Below are 24,646 nucleotides of genomic sequence, written 5' to 3' on the forward strand. Positions count from 1 at the left end.
ACAGAGGTTTAGTGACATTTCCAGGGTCACAAAGCTATTAAATGTCTCAGTCTGGATTTGAACTCAGGTCTTCATGACTCCAGGTCCATAAGACACAATCTAGCTACTTCTAATTGCTGCTACAGGGCCAGTCACAGTAAGCACTTAATAAAGGTTCATTAACTGATTAGTGGTTATTTAGTAGTCAGTGCTAACTCGATTAGTAGCCAATTAGTAGATTGATTTGTAGTTAATTGCAGATTTTTTAAATTGTGGTTTTATGCAGACAGATATTCTGTCTCTCTGCCTTCCATTTCATTCTGTTCCTTTGCTAGTTATTTCTTTTTCTTCCCCTCACCTCCTTTTTGCCTTTTTTTTTTTTTTTTTTACCTTTCAGATTAGTTATTTATGGGCAGTATTGCAGCGGAGTAGAGTCAGCCATCTCTGGTTTAGACTTTATTTCTAAGACAAAAGAAGATGTCAAGTTGAAACTCGAGGTACCTTTACTTTTTTCTTTTAATGTCACAGAGAAAACACAACAGTGAAATAAACCTCTGAGAATTTTATGATATGTACAATTTTTCTGGTAAATACAAAGATTTTGATACATGCAGATAATATCTTAAAATAATTTATAAATATGCAATATATAAATAATAATTATAAAAGACTTTCTAATTATTCTTATTTTAAATCTAAAGTTAAGATTGACAATTAGAAAATGAATATATATCATTGTATGTAATAGAAATTCAAACAGCAAAGAGTACCTACTATCTGTAAGAATATATGCTAGACATAAGTGGGAAGATAAAGTATGGTTGGTTCCTTCTATAATCTAGAAGAGGAGATTTGCACATATATGTTATTGTTCAGTGTTTGTCAATCATGTTGGATTCTTCATGATCCCCACTTGGGGTTTTCTAGGCCTAGATACTGGTATGTTTTACCATTTTCTTCTCCAGTTTATTTTACAGATTAGAAAACTGAGGTAAAAAGGATAAATGATTATCTCGGGGTCACCCATCTAATAAGTGTCTGAGATCACATTTGAACTCAGGGAAATGAGTCTTTCTGACTCCATACCTAGCACTCTATACTGTGCTGCCCTTTCTACTATATTAAGTTAGATTTTAAATATTTTAGGTAATGAGTTGATACAAATGTGGAAAATCCCCATCTCCCAAATTCCCAAGTATTTTATTATATGTGGTTGCGCTTGGTACTTGCCCCTAAATCTAGCAATTAGTTAATTGTTAATATATATGATGACATGTAACTCAGATTCAGCTTAAGGTCTTAAATAATGGCTCTTTAACATATTTCTAGGAAATATGTTTGAGAGAACCTTAGATATTATCATATTTTGAGCTAGATAGTCTTTTGTGGCTCCATGTGGGGGAAACTAACTTCTATTTCTGTAAGAAATTTAGTTACCCAAAATTTTTGTGACGATCAAATGAAATGATATTTGTAAAATTCTTCACATGGTTCCTAAAGCATAGCCAGCACTTAATAAATGCATTTTTTGGAAGGAGGGATTCTTTTTTTTTTTTTTGCTGAGTAAACTAGATGACCACTGGAAGCCCCTTTCAACTCTTGAAATTTTGTGATCGTGAAATCACACCTTTCTGTCCATTTTATATTTCCACTTAAAAGAATTAAATTTAAAAATGAAACTTTTTTTCCCCTTTCTCAATAAAATTAGGATAATGCTTGATACCAAAGGAGAGGAGATAGACAAATACTTGGTTACAATAAGATTTCACTATTATCTTTGGTTTCAATTTGTTTGTTCATGCATGGCAAGAAGCAGGTGAACAATGGCTTTGTCTCAGTATTCAAATGCAGTCCCCACATCTATAGTATGTTAACTGTCTTCATCAAAAGACCTCTTCCATTTATCTGTGGTTTTCTTGAAAAGAATGATACCCAGAGCAAGATCCATTTTTCTGCAGTTAGCCTTTTCAAATTGGTCTATCTGTTAACAATCAGGTAGCTATATTTGATCTTCTGCATCATTCCTTGAAAATGCTTTAGCCACTCATTTTCAGGGGAATAGGAAAAGATGGGATCTTGGGCCATTACAATGAATTTTCTGTTGATTTAAATGTATTAAGTTGTCAAAAATGTGATTATAACAGAGGTCAAATCCCATTCTAAGAAATAGCATTCGAATGGGAATTTCTGTAAAATGTAAAGATAATCAAGTCTAGGCTGATGGCCAGCTTATTTTTGACAGTAGCAAATACAATGGAATTTCAGGGCAGGAAGAATTGAAACTGTTTCTGGGAGTTTATTGTAATGGGTTTTAACCTACTAAGACTTAAAAAGGTGTAAATGCCCCAACTGAAGTGGTTTCTGGTGCTCATCTGTTAGAGGAAAATAGTCTTTGTGAGATGAATAAACTTGTCTTAGAACCATTTCCTAGTTCTCATTTCCCAGCCTGCTTGAATAGTTAAATTCTTTTTACTCAGATGAACCAGTTACCTATCAAGTGATTCATCTTATTATCACTATGAAGGCCTTGTAATACTATACACTTGAGAAAAAGTTATACCATATACTCATTTATTAAGGTCCTACTATGTGTGTGGATTTTGCTAAATGCTGGAAATAGAAAGAAAAGCAACAGATAGTGACTTAGCCTATATAGGTCCTAGTTGACATTTGAACCCAGGACTTTCGGACTCTGAGACCCATTCTATCCAGAGGAAGTATACCATAATTATCTTTATGACTATTTCTTAAAAGCATTACAATCAAAGTCTTTATATTTTGTCTTAGCAATATTAGTATCTTATCTGGTACCAAAGAAGATTAATATCATATTTGATTATAATATTATTTCAATTAAATTTGTTCACACATGGCAAGAAACAGGTAAGCAGTGGATTATCATACCTAGGTGTTGCTGACAACTCTTCTGGTGTTTAACTTAGAATAGAAGTCACATATCCCCAACTAGCCATCTATATCCCTCTCTTTCTTTTATCTTTTAGAGGTATAGATCTAATGGTGATATCACTGAGTCTAAACTTTTTGTGGGGCAATTTGGTGGTACATAAATAGAATGCTGGATTTGGAATCAGGAAGATTCCTCTTGATGAGTTCAGATCTAGCCTCAGACACTTAATAGCTGTGTGACTCTGCAAGTCACTTAACTCTGGTTGCCTTAATTCTTCATCTTTAAATTGAGCTGGAGAAAGAAATGACAAAACACTAAAGTATCTTTGCCAAGAAAACTCCAAATGAGATCACTAAGGATCAGACTGAACAAGACCAATTACTTAGGTTTATTCATTTAATCTTCATCATATGGACAGAAACAGCTACACCCAAAGAAGGAACACTGGGAAACGAATGTGAACTATTTGCATTTTTGATTTTCTTCCCGAGTTATTTTTACCTTCTGAATCCAATTCTCCCTGTGCAACAGGAGAACTGTTCGGTTCTGCAAATATGTATTGTATCTAGGATATACTGCAACATATTTAACATATATAGGACTGCTTACCATCTTGGGGGGGGTGGAGGGAGGGAGGGGAAAAAACGAAATATAAGCGAGTGCAAGGGATAATGTTGTAAAAAATTACCCTGGCATGGATTCTGTCAATACAAAGTTATTATTAAATAAAATAAAATTTAAATTAAAAAAAAATAATCTTCATCATAATGGTGGACAACCATGTCTCACCTCCAAGACAATACTTGGGAAAACTGTACTAGCTACCCTATTTCCTCCTGGACATGTGATTTCGTTGGAAAAAGAAATTTCTGGAGGAAATTAATGCATTTCAGTTCCATATCTCCTTATAGAGATATCTGAAGAACTGAGAAATGACTTGGTCAAGCCTTTTTATTAGCCTTAATTCATTCTTGTCTATCTGCACAGAAGCCTTTTTAATGTCCGTATTGGAAGGAAACTCAGTCTACCAGTAAACCGCTTCATAGAAGTCTTTTTTGAAGATTAACTATGTGAATTTTTTTCTTGCTAATTGCTAGGAAAATGGTCACGATTACTTAGTTAAATGTTGTTCTGCTAGAAATAGCTTTTATTTTGAGGAGAAGGGAGTTATTCAACATTCCTGGTATTATTGTAGTTTGGGACTAGATGGTTGTTTGCCAATCTATATATTCCCTTGTCACTAAACTTTAACTTATTTAACTATATAACTACATTTAACTAATTTAACTATATTTAACTAATCCTCACTTGAAGATAATCATCTGTTTCTCCCACATCTCTGTTTATCTATTTATTGAAGGTGTTCCACAGAATTTGATCCTGGATTCTCTTGTGTCTTTGGTTATCTTATAGCCCCTATGGATTTGTTGACTATGACTCCTAAATCTATATTTCTTGTTGTATTATACCAGACTCTTTGTAACTCCATCTGGAGTTTTCTTAGCAAAATTATTGGTTTGCCATTTCCTTCTCCAGATCATTTTATAGGTGAGGAAACTGAGGCAAATGGAGTTAAGTGATTTACTCAGGGGTACACAGCTAGTAAATATCAGATTTGAACTCAGAAAGATGAGTCTTCCTGATTCCAAGTCCCATGCTCTATCTATCCACTGTCCATACAGTTATATATCTAGCCCTAATTTTTCACATGAACTTTAGTTACTCATTATTAACAGCCTTTTGAATACTCCCTTCTGGATTTTCCTTAGAGAACTGAAATACAGATTATTTAAAACAGAACTCATTCATGTATACATATATTGTATTTAAATACTTTAACATATTTCACATGTATTGATCAACCTTCCATCTGGAGAAGGGGTGGGGATAGGAGGGGGAAAGTTGGAACAAAAGGTTTTGCAATTGTCAATGCTGAAAAACTACCCATGCATATATCTTGTAAATAAAAAGCTATAATAAAAAAAATAAGCTTTAAAAAAACCGCAACAGAACTCATCACCTTCCCTCTAAATCTATTATTTCCAACCAAATTTCCCTATATCTGCTGAGGGCACCATTAGCCAGTTTTGTAGTATCAAAGCCATCTTGATTCTTTCTTTTCTACTCCTCAACCCCATATGCCCAGGTACCCAGTTTTACTAATTCTAAAGACCACATCTCTTGCTTCCATCCTCTCCCCTAAGTCCCAATGCCAATCACTGCAGTTCACATCTTCCTCATATCATTAAGTCTAGGTGTCATTCTCCTCATTTCTCCATTTCTAATCCAAAGTCAAGGGCTGTCAATTTTAACTTTGTGATCTTTTCTTTTTGCATATGACACCTTCTTTCCGCTGATTCTGCTATCACCTGGGTTCAGGCACTCATTGCCTCACTGCTGGCTCACAATAGCCTGCTAGTTGGTCTTCCCACAAATCTCTTTGTAACTCCAATTCATCTTCGTAGCTGTCAAAGTGATCTTCCTAAAGTGATCTCACTACTCCTTTACTCAATAAACTACTGTGGCTTTCTCTCACCTCTAGGATCAAATATAACACACTTTTGCTTGACTTTTAATGACTCTGACAACTGCCCTCCTGCCCTTTGTACTATTCCATCCATGTCTTTCATCCCTGTACTTATTTTGCTATCCAAAAAAGCTAAGAAGTTCGCTTAATGCTACCTGGCTAGAATTTTACTGAATTAGAATTTGAACCCAGATCTTGTGATTTCAGTGCCAGTTTTTTTCAAAGGTACCACAATTGTCTGGCTCATCCTTTTGCTTATTACCCATTACCAATCTCTTGCAATCCTAAAATCACACCTTGGTTCTTGCCATTTCTTTTTTGGGGGACATATTCTGCTTTTATTTTCAACACTTTCTTCTGCCTCAGTATTTTTTTTTTTTTTGCTTCACTGATTTGACCAGTTCTGACTTCTGGTATTGATTAGTTGCCTTCTCCCTCTACCCTCAGTATCTGAATTTTTCTTTTAAATTTCTTTCCCAGCCCTACCTTTTCTCAACCTTTACTATTCATGTGAAAGAAAATTCAGTCATTCATCATGAACTCAGTTCAGGTCTCTGCCAAAGCAAGACCATAGAAGAACCAACAAAAGATATTCTTATAAGAAACTAGGGATCTGGGACAATATTTTGTTCTCATGGGACCCTCAGCTGCATCTAGTCAGCCAATGCCCATTGTTCTTCAGAGTTTCTCAGAGATGTGCTGATAAATGTTTAACAAGTTGTTCAACAGAATTTTTTTAACACAGGATACACTTTTAAGTCTAATCATAATTAATATTTTTCTCAATTACCTTTTTATATCTAGATTTTCCTTTATCTAGTGGTTTCAAACTCAAATAGAGAAAGGAACCACTAAACCATATATAGAGTTCCCTGTGGGCCTCATATTGTCTTGCTTACAAAATGTAATGTTTTCAATATTTTATTGGATTTTTATTTATTTTCTTAAATATTCTCTAATTACATTTTAATCTTGCTACTTGGAAGTTGATACCTCTGGGCTAGATAACCAACAAAATAACAGCCTGAGTCTTAATTTACAGAGTTTGGAGAATTCCAAGGTGCACATGCTCACACTGAAAATTTAATAACCTACTGGAGGGCTCAAGCTGGCTCCAACATTCCCCTGGAGTTTCCTCATTTTTATCCTAGCTACTCTAAAAGACTTTCAGGGCCATTGTCTTGGCAGGGATAAACTTGTAGGGTACCATGGCAGGTTTTTCTGCAACACACATCACCTTCACACTTAGTTCCTGTCTCTGAGACTCTTTAGCAATCAGTCAAACAACAGGTCTTTATTAAGTGTCCACGAAGTGTTATCTGTCATTGTAGGAGGTAGTTAACAGGATGGGCTCATATTTTTCTTTTCCCTCCTTTTCTCCTGAGAGTTGTTTAGGATCAGGCAGATTGCTGTTTGCCCAAGTGGCCATGAGATGGCACTCCAACATCCTTGATAGCTAAAACTGTCTATTCATTGATTCATCTGGCAAGCATTAATCAAGTGCTTAATATGTGCAAGGTGCTTTGTGTCCTATATTCCTTGGAGGATAAAAGGGGAAATAAGATGCACTCCTTGGCTTCAGGAAGATCACAGTCTAGATGGGGAGATCCAAAGCACGCCAATTTAATACACTATGGAGGATAAAGGGTGCTCTGAGGTGCAAAGTGCTTTAAGCATGCAAGAGAGAGTGCTTTTAACAGGTGAACAGAGCCTAAAAATTCTGGAACCTCCTTTAAAAACAAATTAAGCTTTTCATTGACAAATTAAAATATCACAATGAGCATGATTCAATTCATTAAACAACTAAGTGCCCCAAATAGGAAACAATATAGACTCTTCATAGAGTTTTCAAACTGCACTGTTTTGGGTGTTTGGGACTGAGATTAGCATTAGAGAAATACAGTGGTGTATTGTGGAAAGTACACTAAATTTAGCACCAGAAAGGTAGAAATCATACATTTGACACTAATTATATTTCATGTAAGTATTTAACTTTTCTGAAGTTAAAACTGTTTTATCATCAGCAAAATGGATAGACTAATAAAAGAATAAATAAAAATATTAAGTGCTTTTTGTTGTTCAATCACTTTTTAGTCATAACTGACTCTTAATGACCCCATTTAAGATTATTGTGGTGAAGGTACTTGAGTAATTTGCCATTTCTTTCTCTACTTATTTGATAAACAAGGAAACTGAGGCAAACAGGGTGAAGTGACTTGCCCAGGATCACACACATGTCTGAGGCCAGACATGAACTAAGGAAGATGAAACTTTCTTGCTCCAGACAGGCACCTTATTCAAGTGTGCCACCTAGTTGTTCCATTTAAGTGCTTACTTTGTGCCAAACACAATATTGAGGAATTTCCTGCCTTCATGGAGCTGACATTCTAATGGGGTGTAGTGAGTGACTAGTGTTTTGTTTGGGAAGTGACAGAGATAGAGAGTGAAACAATAGGGTAATCCATTGGCAAGATCCATTGCCTCTGGAATGGTAGTTTTGATTGAATTCAGTTTTGACAGCAAGAGGTGGAAAATAATAGGGCATTAGAAGCCAGCTTGGTTGAAGAAAAGGATGCACTCTTCCAGAAAATACAAAATTGGATGGCTTAGCTCCTGAGAATGTGGTCTCTGTTGGTACATATCTTACAAGGATGTGAGGATCAAATAAAAAAAAGTATATAAAATGTTTTGCAAACCCGTGAGTGCAGTAGTAATATCCGCTAATATTTTTTTTTATTATTAGGAAATGAGTAAGTACATTGGAGAGGTCAGACAGAGGGCAAGAGAGATTCCAGAATCGTGTCTAGCTGGAGGAATTAATTTGTTTTAATAGATAAGATGAACTACAAGAAATATCACTTTAAACAATTTTTGTTGGATAGGAGAATTAAAAAAAGGAAAGGGACATAAAGAACTGTCCTAAAAACAGAAATGGTTACAACTAACCATTTCTTGTACTTTCATTACAATACTACCCGAAATGTTTCTTCCACTACATTCTGTACTTCTCAAATTATTCTTTCATACTATATTATAACTCCTTATGTGCTTATTATTTCTCCCCTACTGGATAGTAAGTTTCATGGGGGAGAGGGCCATGGCTTCTTTTCATCCCTTACAACCTGGCAGTCAACAACCATTTATTCAAAACTTAATACGATCCAGTCACTGTATAAAACATGGGGGATGCAAAAGCATGAAAAATGAGAGTCTCTGCCCTCAAGGAGTTTACATTCTCATATAAAAGAGAAGTAAAAAGGGGGGAGATGGGAGAGCAATAAAGAATATTTTTTGATGGCTTGCCTGAGCTTCCAGGAGGAGCTTACTAATAGGAAAAAGAGGCCATAATGGCAGAGGAATGGCCCACCTGCATGAGAAGGCCATGGTAGCATAAGGAAGCTTCTGCAGAAAAAAACAAGTGAGGCATTATGGATACATCTGGAGCATCAGAAGCAGAGCCAGTGGGAAAGACAAGAAAAATTCTCTAGGAATCTTTCTGCTGAACTGAAAAGAATTTGAGTTCAATTTTCTTGACCACAGATTCACACTTTGACTAAGAAATGAATCCTCTTGCTGCTTTGGCCCTTAGAGAGTGGCCAAGATATTGTCTGCTAAGGATTTAAGGAAGTAAGGATCAGTTAAAGGAACTGAGAGTGTTAAACTTTAAAAAAAAAAAAAAAAAGACTGAAGGGGATTATTGTAATTCTCTTCACATATTTTAAGAAAATTTATTATGTTTGGCTCCAAATAACAGATCTGAGAGCACCATGTGAAGTTACTAAGAGTCAGACTTCAGGTCTATATGGCACAAGGAAAATTTTTTAGATCAGTAGAGATGGACAGAAATAATATATATTGGATCCTTGAGGAAAGAAGGAGATTTTCTAGCAGATTGGATAACTGCTAGATCATAGATCTTCAGGGCAAATTATTTTGTTTACTTTGTATAGATTTTGTATCTATTTATATGTGTATATGTTGGTTTCCCCTAAATGTAATCTCCTAGAAGGCAGAGACTGTCTCATTTAGTCTTTGTATTGTGATCAGGTAGTACGGTGCTTGCTGAGTGAATCATTGAATTTTATTAGGATTCTACCATGTGCAAAGCATATTTCTAAGCACTGAGAATATATACATACACCCATATATGTATATACGTATATATATATGTGTGTGTGTGTATCTGTGTATATATAATCCCTGTTGTTGGAACTTATATTCTACTGGAAACATTTTAGAGAGAATTATTGTTCAGATATATATTGTGCTAAATAATCTTTGAGGTCCCTTCTAGTTCTGAGATTTTCTGCTTCTGTAAGCTGCCTGGAAAGCTTCAGATGTTCTGGGGTTTTTGTTCTCTATTGAAATGCCCAGTATGCCTGGGCCTATATCCTAGATGTAAAGTCTTTGATTAGATAGAAATATACGTTATCAAATCTTATTTGTTTTTTGGGACTTCCCTCTAATGGTGTCTGAAAGACCTGGGGCTCCTAGCCCTCTCCTGCGTTCCATTCAACAAAGGCAAGAAACAGACAATTTAAAAAGTTGCTCTCATTTTATTTTTTCAAAAGGCCTTGATTTAGAGTTGCTTACTTCTTGGATCTATCTGCTATTCCCTACTTTTTAAAAAAATATTTTTTTTTCTACACAAACGAAGAAAAGTCCATATATCTTATCTGGGCTCATACCTAGTCCATGATGTTTTTATCTGAGACATGATCTATTATCCTGATGAGCTAGTTTTAGCAAAGTCATGTCTATTTTTCCTGTTTTTTTAAGAGGGAATCTTCCACATTTTTCTCTCCCACTTCCTTTTCTATTCTATCTCAGAATAATACCAACTATTGCTAGTTTAAGAACATAATACATAACAAAGGTACTCACTATGCTTGGAATCTAAAATTGAACACTGATTATTTAAGAATGCCCTCATCTCCTTTCTCCCATTTTAATGTTAACATTTTGCCTTCATAAAGAGGTACATTATTAATTAACAAATCTTTCATTAGGAATGTTCTAAGAGGGCAAACAATGGGAAATTCACGCTTCGAGATTTGCTTGTGGTTCCTATGCAGCGGGTTCTAAAGTATCATCTCCTGCTCCAGGTATGTATTTTGGAACTACTCCCTCATCTGCTCCTATTTCTTGGAAGAAGTTGGGTATTGCTAGAGAGCTTAATATAAGCTCAGGTGTGTGTGTTTTTTAAATAAAGTCAAAAGCACATTTTCTCTTGGGTTATCCTTTTCCTTTGCTATTTTGGACAACTTTATCTAGCTGATTATTAAAAGAATTCAATAAGCTCAAGGCCTCAGATTGGGAAAAGTGTTTTCTTCTAATTATCAAACCATATAGTATATTCTTAACAAATTTCCATATAACTTTGTTTGGCCTTTCCCCTCCCACCCTCCAGAGCAAACATTGCTCAAAAGACAATAAAAATTAATTTATCTTTGTCTAGATGCAAGCTATCATTAAAGTACAAAGAGCAAGAAACAGAGCTTCCAAAAGATAGAGGAGGTAGGGGTAAGGGTGAGTGGTGGTGAAAAGGAGAGTGGATAAATTCACCAGATCCCAACAGGGCTAGAAGGCAGGCACATTTTTCAAGGCAAACATCAAGTTCTGTCCTAGGAAACTTGACCTAAGATGATTGAGAAGACAGGCAAGAATCCAGCTGCTCCTGATTATAATCACTCCAGGATTGTACAGTCCTTCATTTGCCATTGACTTTCAGCACTGTTATCCCACATCCACATTCCTCTCTGGAACTCTAGCATTCCCTGGTTTCCCAGTTTGATTTTCCACAGACCTTCAACTTTTTCTTCAAGATGGGAAAACCCACATTTCCCTACAGCTCTGATCCTGATAAGGAGCTATATTCCTTAAAAATTCAATATGGTAAAAATTAACCGGTTTTTAGGTAGTTTAAATCCAAGCATCCTGGTTAAAGGACTAATAATGTCCCACACTCTACAATATTACTTGATTGCTTAGGGAATCCCTCAATTTTATAAGAGATTTTTCAGATCCAAGCAGACTTCCAATCCCCAGTGCATATAAATACTTTTCTAATTGCTGTTGTCTGCCTTACTCCACTCCCAGCAGAATGTAAGCTCTTTGAAAGCAAGGGTTACTTTCATTTTGTCTCTGTTCTTTCAATTCCTCATACATAGTAAGTAAGGATTTAGGGAAATGCATCTTGGATTGAATGGAATCTGTCAAATTGTTATTCTAATAGCAATTCTATACCTGTCAGCACACTGAATGGGATGCTCAAACATCCCCCTTCTCACCAAATGCCACATCTAAGATCTTGTTTAATTGTAGCTTTTAGAAAGGGGTGGTAAACTGGGAGTTTTATGAATTAAAAACATTAGTTTCCTTACTTCATCAGGATAAACTCAACTAGGTTCTGCCACCTTCTGAAATGCATTCTGCTATACTAAATTACAATAAGACCCTATTTATTTTAAGATGATTCTTGTTATAACCCACAAAGCTCTTGGTTTCCACAGTTAGCCCTGTAATGAGGGTGGAGAGTCTTATAAATTTAATTTGATAGCTGTGCCAAGAGACTCATTAGTTCTGCTCCAAAGAAATGCCTTACTGTATTAGACTGTCAGCCTTGTTGATGGTTGTGAAATGTCATCTTAAAAAGATCTACCACCTGTACGGGAAATATAATTTTTGACTCTGCTTTGCTTTGTACGTCTTGTATATTAAATTTGTTGAAGTATGTCCATAAAAATATTAGTCATCTATATTTTGTTCTACTGAGAAATCAGAAAAAATTCAAGCCTTGATTATTTCTTAAAAGTGCATTAAAACATTTATGAGCTCCAAACCGAAGGCAACATAATCAAATTGTGGTTTATGAAAAAATGATTAGGAATACAGAGTCAATCAGTGCCCAAGGCATCAGAGAACTAAAAGCATGTCCAGAGGAAGAAAGCGAGAGGTTGTTTTATAACTTTGGAGTCATCAAATCCCTTCTCATTTATGGTTAAGGTGTGATTTTTTTTAATAAGCAATACTTTTAGTCTTTTAAAAAATCAAATGTTTTTTGTACATTTTTGTGTGTAACATATGTTTGTATATATTTTTATATTTAACATATATATTTAAAATTCTCAGGATTTCTTTTTGATTTTCTGTAACAAAGAATGGTCAAGAAAATCTACTTCACTAGTTTGGAAATCTGTTGTAGGAAATGCTTTCATGTTCTATATATGGTTCATTACATTTTTTAAAAATGACCATTTTAGCTTGCCAAAGGGAAAGAAATGGTGATAATAAAATAAAATCCCAGTAGGTTCAAGATACTTTAAATTGGCAGACTAGGGAAGGAATGCTATGGCCTTTTTTCATATCGTAGAAAATGACTTATTTCAAAATGGAAAAATATATATTATTTTGAGAATCATCATGCATTTTTAGATTAACAAATTCTCTTATTACAAAATATATTCAACATCTTTTAATCAGTGTCTATTCCTTTTTGTGTTTCTCTTAGATTTATTCATGGTGCTTGCAAAAATAATAAATAATGATATTTAATACTGCTTTAAGATTTGCAAAGTGCTTTACTAATGTTGTTTCATTTGATTCTTACAAAAATCCTGGGAAGCAGGTGCTATTATCTCTCCATTTTTCCACTGAAGAAACTAAGACTGAGAGTTTTGATGGGCCCAAAGTCATACAACTTGTGATTCCGTGGGGTAACATTCAACTTTAGGTTTTGAGTTCAAACTAAATGCTCCCTGCACTATACCACTTAGTTGTCTCTACAAGAGTAATCATATTTTTCAGAAAGACCTGGACAGACTTATATGAACTGATGCTAAGTGAAGTGAGTAGAATCCAGAGAACATTGTGCACAGCAGTAACAAGCCTATGTGATGATTATACAGTGGACTTGGCTCTTTTCAACAATGAGGTTATTCGGGCCAACTCCAATAGACTTATGAAGGAGAAAGTCATCTGCATCCAGAAAGAGGATTATGGGGACTGAATGTGGATCGCGACATAGTATTTTCACCTTTTTTTGTTGTTGTTTGCTTGTTTTTTGTTTTCTTTCTCAGCTTTTATCCTTTTGGATCTGATTTTTCTTGTGCAGTATGATAACTGTGAAAATATTTAGAAAAATTGCATGTTTAACATATATTGGATTACTTGCTGTCTAAGGAAGGGAAGGAGAAAAAATTTGCAATGAAAGGTTTTACAAGTGTGAACATTGAAAACTATGCATAAATTTTGAAAATAAAAAAAGAAAAATAAATAAATATAAAAAAGAGTAATCATATTTCTGTGTTTGTACAATTAAAGAGCTTTTTGTTTATTTCAAGAATTGTTTTAAAAAAATAGTGATGTCTTCTATATTAACAGGAACTGGTGAAACACACAACTGATCCCCTTGAGAAGGCAAACCTCAAACAGGCCCTTGATGCAATGAAGGTAAGTGAGGAACTTCAGATCCTTGCTTTTATCACAAGATATGGAATCATTGATTTTAAGTAGAATTAAGCTCTAAAGGTCATTTAGTCAAACACCCTCATTTTACAGATGAAGCAATTGCGTTCTAGAGAATTCAAACTATTCATTCAAGGTCACATAATTCATAAATAGCAAATAATACTTTCAGAAGATAAAGACTTGTCCTTGGGTTTAAATGTAGAGATCTTTCTAATATATCTCAAAAATTATTATCTTGAAATATCCTTTTTTCCCCTTTGTGATGATGATAAATATGTTTGTAGTAGATTTAGAAACTTTTAGATGTATTGAAGTAATTTAGTAAAAACAAAACAAAACAAAACAAAATCCATTATTAGTAGTGGGGATTTCTTAATAACTTCCATACAAATGGAGTTTTATAGAAAGTTTCATAGATATGTCTAAACAATGTAAAACAGATTATTTAACCTGGAAATCACTTTGACTATATTTAAGGCCTTGAAAGGAAATAACAGTGATACTAATAAAAATAATTTGATTTACATTGCCAGTTTTGGCAGAATTTTACATGGGGAGAATTATAGAATTTTCAAGTTGGAAATGACCATCTGCTTCAACCCATGCCTGAAAAAGAATTCTCTTGACACATACACACAGGAAACCAAGCAACTTTTGTTTGAAGCCCTTCAATAACATTGTCAAATGTCCTCCTGAAGCAGCCCATTCCACTTTGGGATAGCTTGAATTGTTCATTATTTCTGTATGTCAATCCCAAATTTGCCTCTTTCACTTCAACATTTGTTGCCTCGTATTTGTTGTTGTACCCTCTGGGATGAAGCAAAACCAGCCAGATCCCTCTTCCATAAAATAGCCTTTTGGGTACTTAAAGGCATCTGTTGTTATTGTTGGATTGTTTCCATTTGGGGCTTTCTTGGCAAAGATACTGGAGTGGTTTTCCTTTTTTTTTTCTCCAGCTCTTTTTACAGATGAGGAAACTGAGGTAAATAGAGTCAAGTGACTTGTCTATCTGGTAAATGTTTGAAGCCACATTTAAACTCATGAAGATGATTCATTCTTACAAGCCAGGTGCTCTATCCACTGAGCCATTTAGCAGCCCTTTTTCTTCAGTCTAATTATCCTTATTTTCAATTGATTCTCATATGGTATAAACTTAAAGTCTGGTTTGCTGTTGTCTTTGCTAAAATATGGATTCCAGATTTGAACACAATAACTTACTTGTGTTAGCAGGGTAAAATATAGTGAAGTCATCAGCTCTTTATTCATTGGAACTATCCTCTTATCATAGACTGAAGTTGAACTAATTTTCTTGGCCATCACATCACACTGTTGGTTCATATTGAGCTTGTGCTCACTTAGGAACCTCAGGTCCCTTTTTAAGGACAAATTGATAGTTGAGCCTTGCCTTTCTCAACAAGCAAGTATGCAGTTATGTATTTTTTTTTAAGAATTATGGTCATTAAAATTTTTTTTTCGTAAACTCAAAATTCAATCATGTGAATTAGATGTATTGGAGAAACCATTGAATTTCATTTCTAAGAAAACCTTCCTTTCTTTCTTCTTTTCTTAAACACAACAAGTAAGCATAAGTTTATTTTTAAATTTTTAATAGTGTTTTATTTTTCCAAATACAATAAGCATATGTGAGAGCTAAGCAAGTATACCAAAAATCACTTTCTGATTATGCTCAATGAAAATATCAATAGAGATAGCAGTTGTACATAACTGAAAGATAACAAATATCAGTGTCAGTTGCGTTCACACGTGAAATGTGACTTTTGTTATAACATCAGGCAGATTTCCTTTCTATCTTTTCTTGTGGGATTCAATCCTAGTTCCTGCTGTTCTTTTTAATATCACCATTGGTAGGGGGCTATAAAAGACACAGCTGTTTGTTAACCTTTAGGGTATACAGATTCCCTGTTTATAAATATGTTGTTTTCAATATGGAAATTCAGTCCTTCTAAACAATGCTCAGGATTGCTTTCTGACAGAGACCCACTGCTGTTTAGATGAATTAAATATATAAAGAGGCAAGAGAAGAACTCAGAACACAAGGAAATCTAGAGCAAATATAATAAAAATAGCTAGGAACAGTACAGACAGATTAGCTAATATTGTTTTCTCTAAAATAAGAAAAGACATTTTTAAATAGGTTAAGGCACATGGAGGATCATGATAGGTAGGCATTTGGGGTTCATCTTTATCCACTTGCTCGCCTTTTAGTTTCTGACCTCTCTCCTTTTTTTAGATCTGCAGAATTAAATTTTGTTTCTTGACTGGCTACTCCCTGTTGGTTAACTAGGAGAAATAAGTGGTTGCATAATACAGCTCAGCTCAAGTTCTTTTCCAAACTTTTAAGTCATTTCTTTGTGTGTTTCATCCCTTACTCTCTCCCATGCCCATTACTTATGTAAAAAGTTTAATTTTGTAGAACCCAGTTTTTAACACTCATAATAGGTCATGCCGACCTATTTTCCTTTCCTTTATTCTACATAGCACCCCTCTAAAGGCAATGATATTCTTGGGCTTTACAGAGATAAGGTAAAGTATAGCTATAGGTTTCTCAGCTGTACTATAGATATATCACTTTCTAAAAATTCCCTGTTAAGATGCCTTATGTATGTGAGATACTCTAATGCTGGAGAAACTGAGGCAAGATAGAGATTAGAGAGTTTTTAATATTTTATTTGGATTTCTGAGAGGGAGAGATTTTCTGGGACCAAAGGATCCATTTTGGTCCCAGGGTTGATTTCTCAAAGCATTCAGCAGCAGCAGCAGCTTCAGCAGCAGCCTTAATAGTCAGCATCGAATGTGAAATTCCAATGAAATATATGTTTCCAAAAGTCAGGGTAGGCAAGGCAATGGAGTCTGAACATTGGTAAATGGCAGGAATTTCCAAGAAGAGACCATCAATCCGGTTCTGACAGATTGGGGTATAGGACCATAAATTCTGATAAGGAGGACTTATTCAATTCAAGGGACTGAGGCAGAACAATTTTGGGAAACTGGGGCAGGACAATAAAATACACACACTAATACAATGCTCTTGGTGGTCATTAGAAAGTGGCAGTGATTATGCTGATTGCTTATGTCAGGGGTCCTCAAACTTTTTAAATAGGGGGCCAGTTCACTGTCCCTCAGACTCTTGGAGGGCCGGACTCTAGTAAAAACAAAAACTTTGTTTTGTGGGCCTTTAAATAAAGAAACTTCATAGCTCTGGGTGAGGGGGATAAACGTCCTCAGCTGCTGCATCTAGCCCGCAGGGCTGTAGTTTGAGGACCCCTGGCTTATGTTGTCAGGATCATTCAATTTAAAAAAAATGCATCTTTTCCTCCATTTTTCACTGTTGGTGCTCTTTTTAAACTTTTGCTTGTATTCTTTAGGACTTGGCACAATATGTAAATGAGGTGAAGAGAGACAATGAGACCCTCCGCGAAATAAAGCAGTTTCAATTATCCATAGAGAATCTGGTAAGTAACTTTTTATCTCCAAAAACATGGCGGGGGAGAGGAGGGATAAGTTTTCTGGAACTGCCTTTGGAATAGTACATTTCCTAGTGTTCTTTCTCTATTACTAGTTTTCTTCAATTGCCCACTTTGATTGACATCTGCTTTGGGAAAGCATCTCTCTTGATTTTCAGTCATTAATCAGGTCAGCTTCAAAAGCTTCACCTTTTTAAAAGGAAATAAGCTTATGTTTTAGATCCCATGTAACTTAAATTCTTCTGATCTAATCCTCTTTCTGACCTGGAAAGAGATCTGATTTTCCCATTAAAAACTCTACTTTGCCCTTGTTTCTACAATGGATACCTCAATTTCAAGAAAGGCAAGTTCATTTTCAAATGCATTTTTTGCTTTCAGGTTTTCTGGACCCCATTCTTTAAAAGTATGAAATGATTTCAGTGTCTATATATTGGTCCTGGGGAGGGCAGGAAGAGATTCCCTCTCCCTTCAAGTATCATTGCTGTTTACATGTGCCTGTGTAAGAATGAAAACCCACCTTTTATGTTTTTAGAATCAGCCTGTCTTGGTGTTTGGAAGACCTCAGGGAGATGGGGAAATCAGAATAACAACTTTAGACAAACACACTAAACAAGAAAGGTGAGGAAATCATATGTGTCTTAATAAGAATGATTAAGTATCTGAAGTGAGAATAAAAGAAAATAATAAAGATAAAAAATTTAAAAAATTACTTTTGTTGGGTACAGGTGAGGAGAAAAATAATAAAAAAAAAGATGATCCCATAATGTTCTATTTAGTAATCAGTTCAGCAGTATTCTAAGGATAGACAACCTTTCCTCTTAATGCCCTGTTTTCTGTTGCTTTGTCTAAATAAGGCCTTAAGAGACAGGCAAGAGTCCAATTTAGACTTCATTAGCGAGGAAGTAAGTTTTCAATGTGATGCATGGAAATGGAGCCATATCATTCCCATGAATATTTAAGGACCAGGGTACCTCGCTTAGAAGTACTCCAAGTTGTCCATGAAGTGTTTATTAATAGCTTAACATTGCAGCTTGTAAGCCCTTTTTTACAATGATCTTTGGATGCTTGATGGTTCCTGCTTTAAAGAACAGCCCACTTGCTTCCAGGTGATCTCTTGTCATTTCACTCTTGTTTTGTTTTTCACAGGCACATCTTCTTGTTTGACTTGGCAGTCATTGTGTGCAAAAGGAAAGGTGATAACTATGAGATGAAGGAAATAATAGATCTTCAGCAGTACAAAATTGCCAACAACCCTACAACTGACAAAGAAAACAAAAAGGTAGTGTCATCTTAGATACTGACAAATGTTATCAATGGGGAACTTTTCAAGTGACATGCACAATATCTAAGATGTGAACTTCTGAGATCTTGTGAGATTCTCCTGACATGATTGAATGATAATATATATTCTTGAGTGTGAACAAAGAAAAGCCATGACTCTGGCTGAAACAACCGAACAACTACAGCATGGGTGATCATGTTAGTTCGGGGATCTTAAGAGTTTATGAGAATCTCTCTGCAAATGATTTGGCTGCAGATGGTATGTAGAATTGAGGTAACAGGAAGTGGTGAATCACAGCAACATAAATATAGAACTAAGAAGGGCTTTTGCAGATCATCAAGCCCAATGCTCAAGATTTCCAGCTAATGAACTGAGGTGGGATCAATTGGGGATCAATGTCTTGCCCGGTTATTAAATAGAAAAGCATGGACTTGAATGCAAGGGCTCAAAACTTGTCTCCAGTATTTGCTGATTGGGTAGCTGATTGGGGCTGGTGCATTTACTCACTGCTAGTCTTAATGTATTCAGCAGTAAAATGAAAACAGTAATTGCACCTGTCTCACTAGGTTTCTGGGAGGATTGAATAAGCTCATGTATGTAAAGCATTTTGCAAGTCTTAAAGCAGTCATACACTTAGAGCTGTCCAAAACTCTGGAGACCATTCAGTCTAACCTTCTCATTTGGCATTAAATGAGTAAACTGATACTGAACTTAAGTGACTTACTCAAAGTAAGTATATAGGTAGTACAGGAGTAGAACCAGACTTCAGACTTAAGTCAGTAACATCATAGATACTGAGCATCATGAAATCATACATTTAGAAATAGAAGGAAACCTCAGAGTCTATTAGTCTGACTCCTCCATTTTACAGATGAGTAAGCTGAGTCCAGAGGACTGAGATGACATGTCCAAAGTAACACAGCCATCAAGTGTCAGAGCTGGGATTTAAACATAAATCATCCTGACTCTAAAGTTACCAAAGTTTGAAGCTAGATAGCATAGTGAATAGAACATTAGACCTGGAGTTCAAATCTGGCCTTAGATACTAGCTATGTGACTCTGGGCAAATCACTGAACCCTCATTTTTCTCATTTTCCTGTACTATAAAATAGGTATTAAAACAGCATCTGCTTCTCAGAATTGTTGTGAAAGTCAAAGGAGATAATAATTGTACTAGTTCACTGCCTTTCACTATATAAATGCTTATTTATTTCCATTCTACACCTTCCTTTCCACTATTCCATTCTACCTCCAGGCATAGACTGCTTTATTTTTATTTACTTATTTTTATTGTTGGTTTAAAAAATTTATTTTTAATTCTGTGCACTATGATCAACTGTGATGTTGCTGTTGCCACTATAAGATAGTCGTGGTAGGAACTTGTGACCAGCTATGTTTTGTTTTTTTTTTTAAGGATGTTAGTGGGGTTCCATAGCATTATTATTAATCAATGAATTAATTATTCATTTCCACAGTGGTCTTATGGCTTCTATCTCATTCATACACAAGGACAAAATGGACTGGAATTCTATTGCAAAACAAAAGATTTGAAGAAAAAATGGCTTGAACAGTTTGAAATGGCATTGTAAGTATCCCTGCTACCAGAAGGAATTCCCTTCCCTGCTTAACATCATTTACAAATCATGTCCTAAGCAGTAGGCTTTCCACCTGGGGCCATCTTTGTAGACCCAGAGGAGGCACCCTTCCTTCTAACCTTGGAGGCAGCCTGTCTGCCTGCTGGCTTCAAGTGCTCACAAAGCAGGGCCTTCCCTGAACCACTCTAAAGAAAAGAAAGAGGGAGCCGTGAGCTCTCTTTTAAATGCTATCTCCTCTGCTGGGATTGTTCTAATGCTTCAGATTGCCACAGCCTCTGAAAATATCAAATGTTCAACTCACAAAAATTGGCCGTGATTGTGACCTTTTAAAGCTCTGTCTTTTGGCCCATTTATTGAAATGTCTTTTTTAGGAGAGATATAGAGGGGCTGACTGTTTATTTGGGCTCTCCTCCCCCACCTAGCCCTATGTTTTTAAAGTAATTCATCATCCAAATAATTTTCCTTTCAATATTTTTCCTTATAAATAAAACTTTTTTTCAGACTAGTTTAGAAATGGTAAGTCTTAAAAAGATAACTCCATGAACAGACATTTCTCATTCATTTTGGCATCTACAGCCTGAAAAGTACATCGTAAATATAGAGGCTAGGCAAAAAGTCCAGATCACACAATTTAGAAAAGCAATCATGTCCTCTTCTTGGCTTTCTGATTTTCTTCAAGTCTCAGGTAACAAGCCATCATCTGCCTAAAGCTTTTCCTAATCCTTCTCAAGCCTACTGCCTTCCCTCTGAGATTATCTCTAATTTATTTTGTACATTTCTTAATCATACATAGTTTTTGGCACTTTGTCTTTCCCATTGGATTATGAGCTTCTTGAGGCCAACAACTCTCTTTGAATCTCCATCTCTTAGCACAATTCCTGAGAGACACTTTAATAAAATGGTCGTTGGCTGACTAAGTGAAGTCATCACTGAGAAAGATGAGAATCTGAGCAAAAACCGAATCTGAAAATGTAGAATTGGGATCAGTTTTGTTTAAGCACAAAGGTCCTTTAGGATTACAGGGAAACTGTACCTCCTTTTAAGAAATTATTTCTCAATGGGAAATGGATGTTTTTACTATAGTTTTGGTTGGGGCAATACAGTGGTTTGTTTAATAACTTACCACCATATTCTTATACATCTCTTTCTTGGCACATATACAAGGGACTAATGCAACATAAATGCATGGAGTCCTTGGGTGTCAGCCAGTAAACCATTCTAGTGTCTGTCTATCTTTGGAAAAGATAATTTAGCATTCCTGCTTATGATAATTGAACATAATATGAGAGGTTTATTGGTTCAGTGAATTAGTGCACTAGCTAGTCCAAAGGGACCCTTTCTGGTTTGGGGTACAAAGGATCATGATCCGGTGGTTTGGTTATTCATCCCTTGAGAATGGTAGGTCATACCATAAACCCACAATGCTATTTAATGCAGCTGCATATGATAGGTAATTATAGGGGCATGGTATTTGAGGTTCCCCTAAACCAGCCAGATTTAAACCAGATGAGACAACCTAGGACCTTCTATTCTTTGCTGAGCTATTATATGAAAAGAAGTGTGGCATAATGACTATAGTACTTGGAACCAATCAAGGAACTTTGTGGTACAAATCTGCATGAATTCTAATAGTATCCGAAAAGATCTGATCATCCATTTCATCCCATATTTCTTTAAATTGTATTATTTTATTTTTGAAATGATCCTTTTTCAATTCTGAATTCTCTTTCCTTCGTGCTCTTTCCCTAACTATTGAGAAGGCAGGAAATATATCTACTATACATATAAAATCATGCAAAACATATTTCCACATTAATCATGCTGCAAAAGAAAAAAAGGGAGAAAAAAGTGAACAAAACATTCATCAGCAAGCATTGAGTTTGTTATTTCTCTCTCTGGACTGCCTAGAATCCATATTTTTTTTTAAAAAGGCAGTTTTATGTTTATGTTTTTTAATTTAAATTTTTAATAAATATGTTACACAGTGAGTAGAATACTGTACTTGGAGTTAGAAAGATCTGAGTTCAAATCCAACTTCACACATTTACTAGCTGTGTGACCTGGGCAAGGGCCCTAAACTAAGTCTGCTTCCATTTCCTCACTATAAAAATGGAGATAACAACACCTATCTCCCAAGGTTGTTGTGAGGATCACATGAGACCATATTTATAAAGCTCATAGTACAGTGCCTGGAACATAGTAGATGCTTAATAAATGCTTGTTCCTTTTTAATGGCCCTTCTAGGATTTATAACTGATCTTGTGTTCTTTGTGGTTAAGATAAATTATTTAAATTACTAGGTTCTGATTTGGAGGCTTTTAAGGGACACCATGATATTGTAGGAAAGAACATTGGTCTGGATATTGGAAGGTTGGTGTCTTAGCTCCTCCTCTCACACTAGAGATCTTAGCAGTTAAGAGGAGGAAAAGGGCTTGGACATCATCTGATTCTAGCCATGGGTCTTTGAGGACATTGCTTCTGGGATTCCTGTATATATGTGTGTGCATAAACACACACATATGAGGAAACAAAAGGTGAGAGAGCCATGCATTTACATGTATATGTAGGCACACATATATCTGTCTGTCTATCTTTTATGTAACTATGTCTACATATTTTATCTATATATCTATGTAAATGGCCACATCAATTGATCTACATATCTATATAAATATCAATAGACATCAGTCTATATCTATATCTATGTAAATGTCTCTGTATATATACATATATGTATGGGTGTGTGGGTGTGTACACATATGGGGGGCAGGGGAGGCGGGGGGAGAGAAACAGAGGCAGAGGCAAATTGAGAGACAGAGAGAGAAAGATAAACTAGAAATCTCTAATATCCCAAGCAGAGTTAACAGGATATAATCTTATGTTTTTAAGGCGATTAGGATATGGGAAGGTGTGTAGAAATTGTACAAGATTCTTAAAAGAGGGTTGGCATTAGCCTAGGAAGGCCCAGTTCTTTTGGAGTTTGCCTCTGAAAAGAATATGATTATTTAAAATAACATGCAAAGGATATTTTCACATACATAGCGGTGGTTATTTGTATTTCAGGCTTCCATTGACAGCACTACACAGATGGTGAGAGGGTGGAAATACCTTAATTCAGAATTGCTTTGAGTTGAAGTTGAGGGTTCCCATAAACAGGAAAAATGTCATGTATGGTAAATCAAATCAATGGGCATTTCATCAGTTTCAGAATGTTCTATTCTTTTCCCTTTTCTTTTCCTTCTCTTTGGAAGCTCATTAATGCAGAAGGTACCTGGCAATGTCCACTTTCTGACTTTGTGGTGCAGTCCAGCCTGCCTTGTACTATTGATGACAGAACACTAGAATTAAGTTTAGCACTTTGGGTGTTTGCCTTTGGTGGTGCTGTTTGTTTTTCTGGTGTTGCTTTGCCCATCATGCAGAATTTCAATATTCTGATTTAATCCCCTATGGGGCATAAAATAATAATAAGAAAACCTTCCATATCCATGTAATATATAAAAACAATAAAAAATGTTTCCCCATAGGCAGGCTTCATGCTTTGGCTCTGATCCATAGCAGTTTTGACATCAGTAGTATGAGTTCTCCTCCTGTTAGAGGCAGGAGGAGAAATGTTGTTTTAAGGAACTGTGATAGTGAGTGGGGAAAGGTAGGAGTGGGAAGAGAAGGAGGCAGGAATCAAGGAATAGGATATTTTAAGAAGAATGAATTATTTGCTGGTGCTATTTACAGGAGGTGACAGGTCTGCTATCTATAGAGGGCTGAGATCATTTTTATTTAAAAAAAATTGCTAAGCACCTATAAGGCACTTAAAATATTGAATTTAAATGGGAAATTATACACATTATTATTGATAAACAATTACTAATAAACAATAGTAGTAAAGATCAGATGAATCATCTACATCAGAGCTTGCTTTAATTTCCATCTGTCTTCCTGAAGCTGATATATTTGTTTAATCGGCAGCTGTCATTTTTTTTTTGACCTTTTTTTCTTGTAACCCAATTTCAATGATACAAATATAGAATGAACTACTTCCAGACTTTCTAAATCATAAGCTCTGTGAGGGCAAAGTTATAGGGTCTATGAAAACCCCTAAAGTTTCTATGTCTCCCAACTTTTAGCATAATGCTCTAAACACATTTATTGTTTAATAAGTGGTATTTTTTTGTTATTGTTGTTTAATCAATTATTGATAAAAACTCTATGACTTGCCAGAAGACTAATTTGTAAGTTACAAATTTAGAGACACCTCCACTCTAAATGTTCATACGACTATTTGAACCCAAGCCATGGTAGAGCCTCCTGAGTTAGTATTGGTCTGATCAGCCACAGTTGGATACACTATACCTTGACTCTGATGTAGTCCTGTCACTTTGGTCCTTTTTAACATGAAGGACAACC

At 35.5% G+C, this 24,646-nt stretch overlaps 1 protein-coding gene across 2 annotated transcripts in view; it reads left to right on the forward strand.

The window, feature by feature from the left end:
- Nucleotides 1-24,646, forward strand: part of VAV3 (vav guanine nucleotide exchange factor 3) — a 451,154-nt gene that overhangs the window by 224,612 nt on the left and 201,896 nt on the right. For both annotated transcript variants that reach the window (XM_051993189.1, XM_051993190.1), the window contains exons 9-15: nucleotides 377-476; nucleotides 10,424-10,519; nucleotides 13,797-13,865; nucleotides 17,270-17,356; nucleotides 17,901-17,986; nucleotides 18,515-18,647; nucleotides 20,126-20,235. In XM_051993189.1, the coding sequence (XP_051849149.1) occupies nucleotides 377-476; nucleotides 10,424-10,519; nucleotides 13,797-13,865; nucleotides 17,270-17,356; nucleotides 17,901-17,986; nucleotides 18,515-18,647; nucleotides 20,126-20,235 (681 nt within the window). The remainder of the gene's footprint in view (nucleotides 1-376; nucleotides 477-10,423; nucleotides 10,520-13,796; nucleotides 13,866-17,269; nucleotides 17,357-17,900; nucleotides 17,987-18,514; nucleotides 18,648-20,125; nucleotides 20,236-24,646) is intronic.

The sequence above is a fragment of the Antechinus flavipes genome, chromosome 4 (assembly GCF_016432865.1).
Source record: "Antechinus flavipes isolate AdamAnt ecotype Samford, QLD, Australia chromosome 4, AdamAnt_v2, whole genome shotgun sequence".
NCBI lineage: Eukaryota > Metazoa > Chordata > Mammalia > Dasyuromorphia > Dasyuridae > Antechinus > Antechinus flavipes.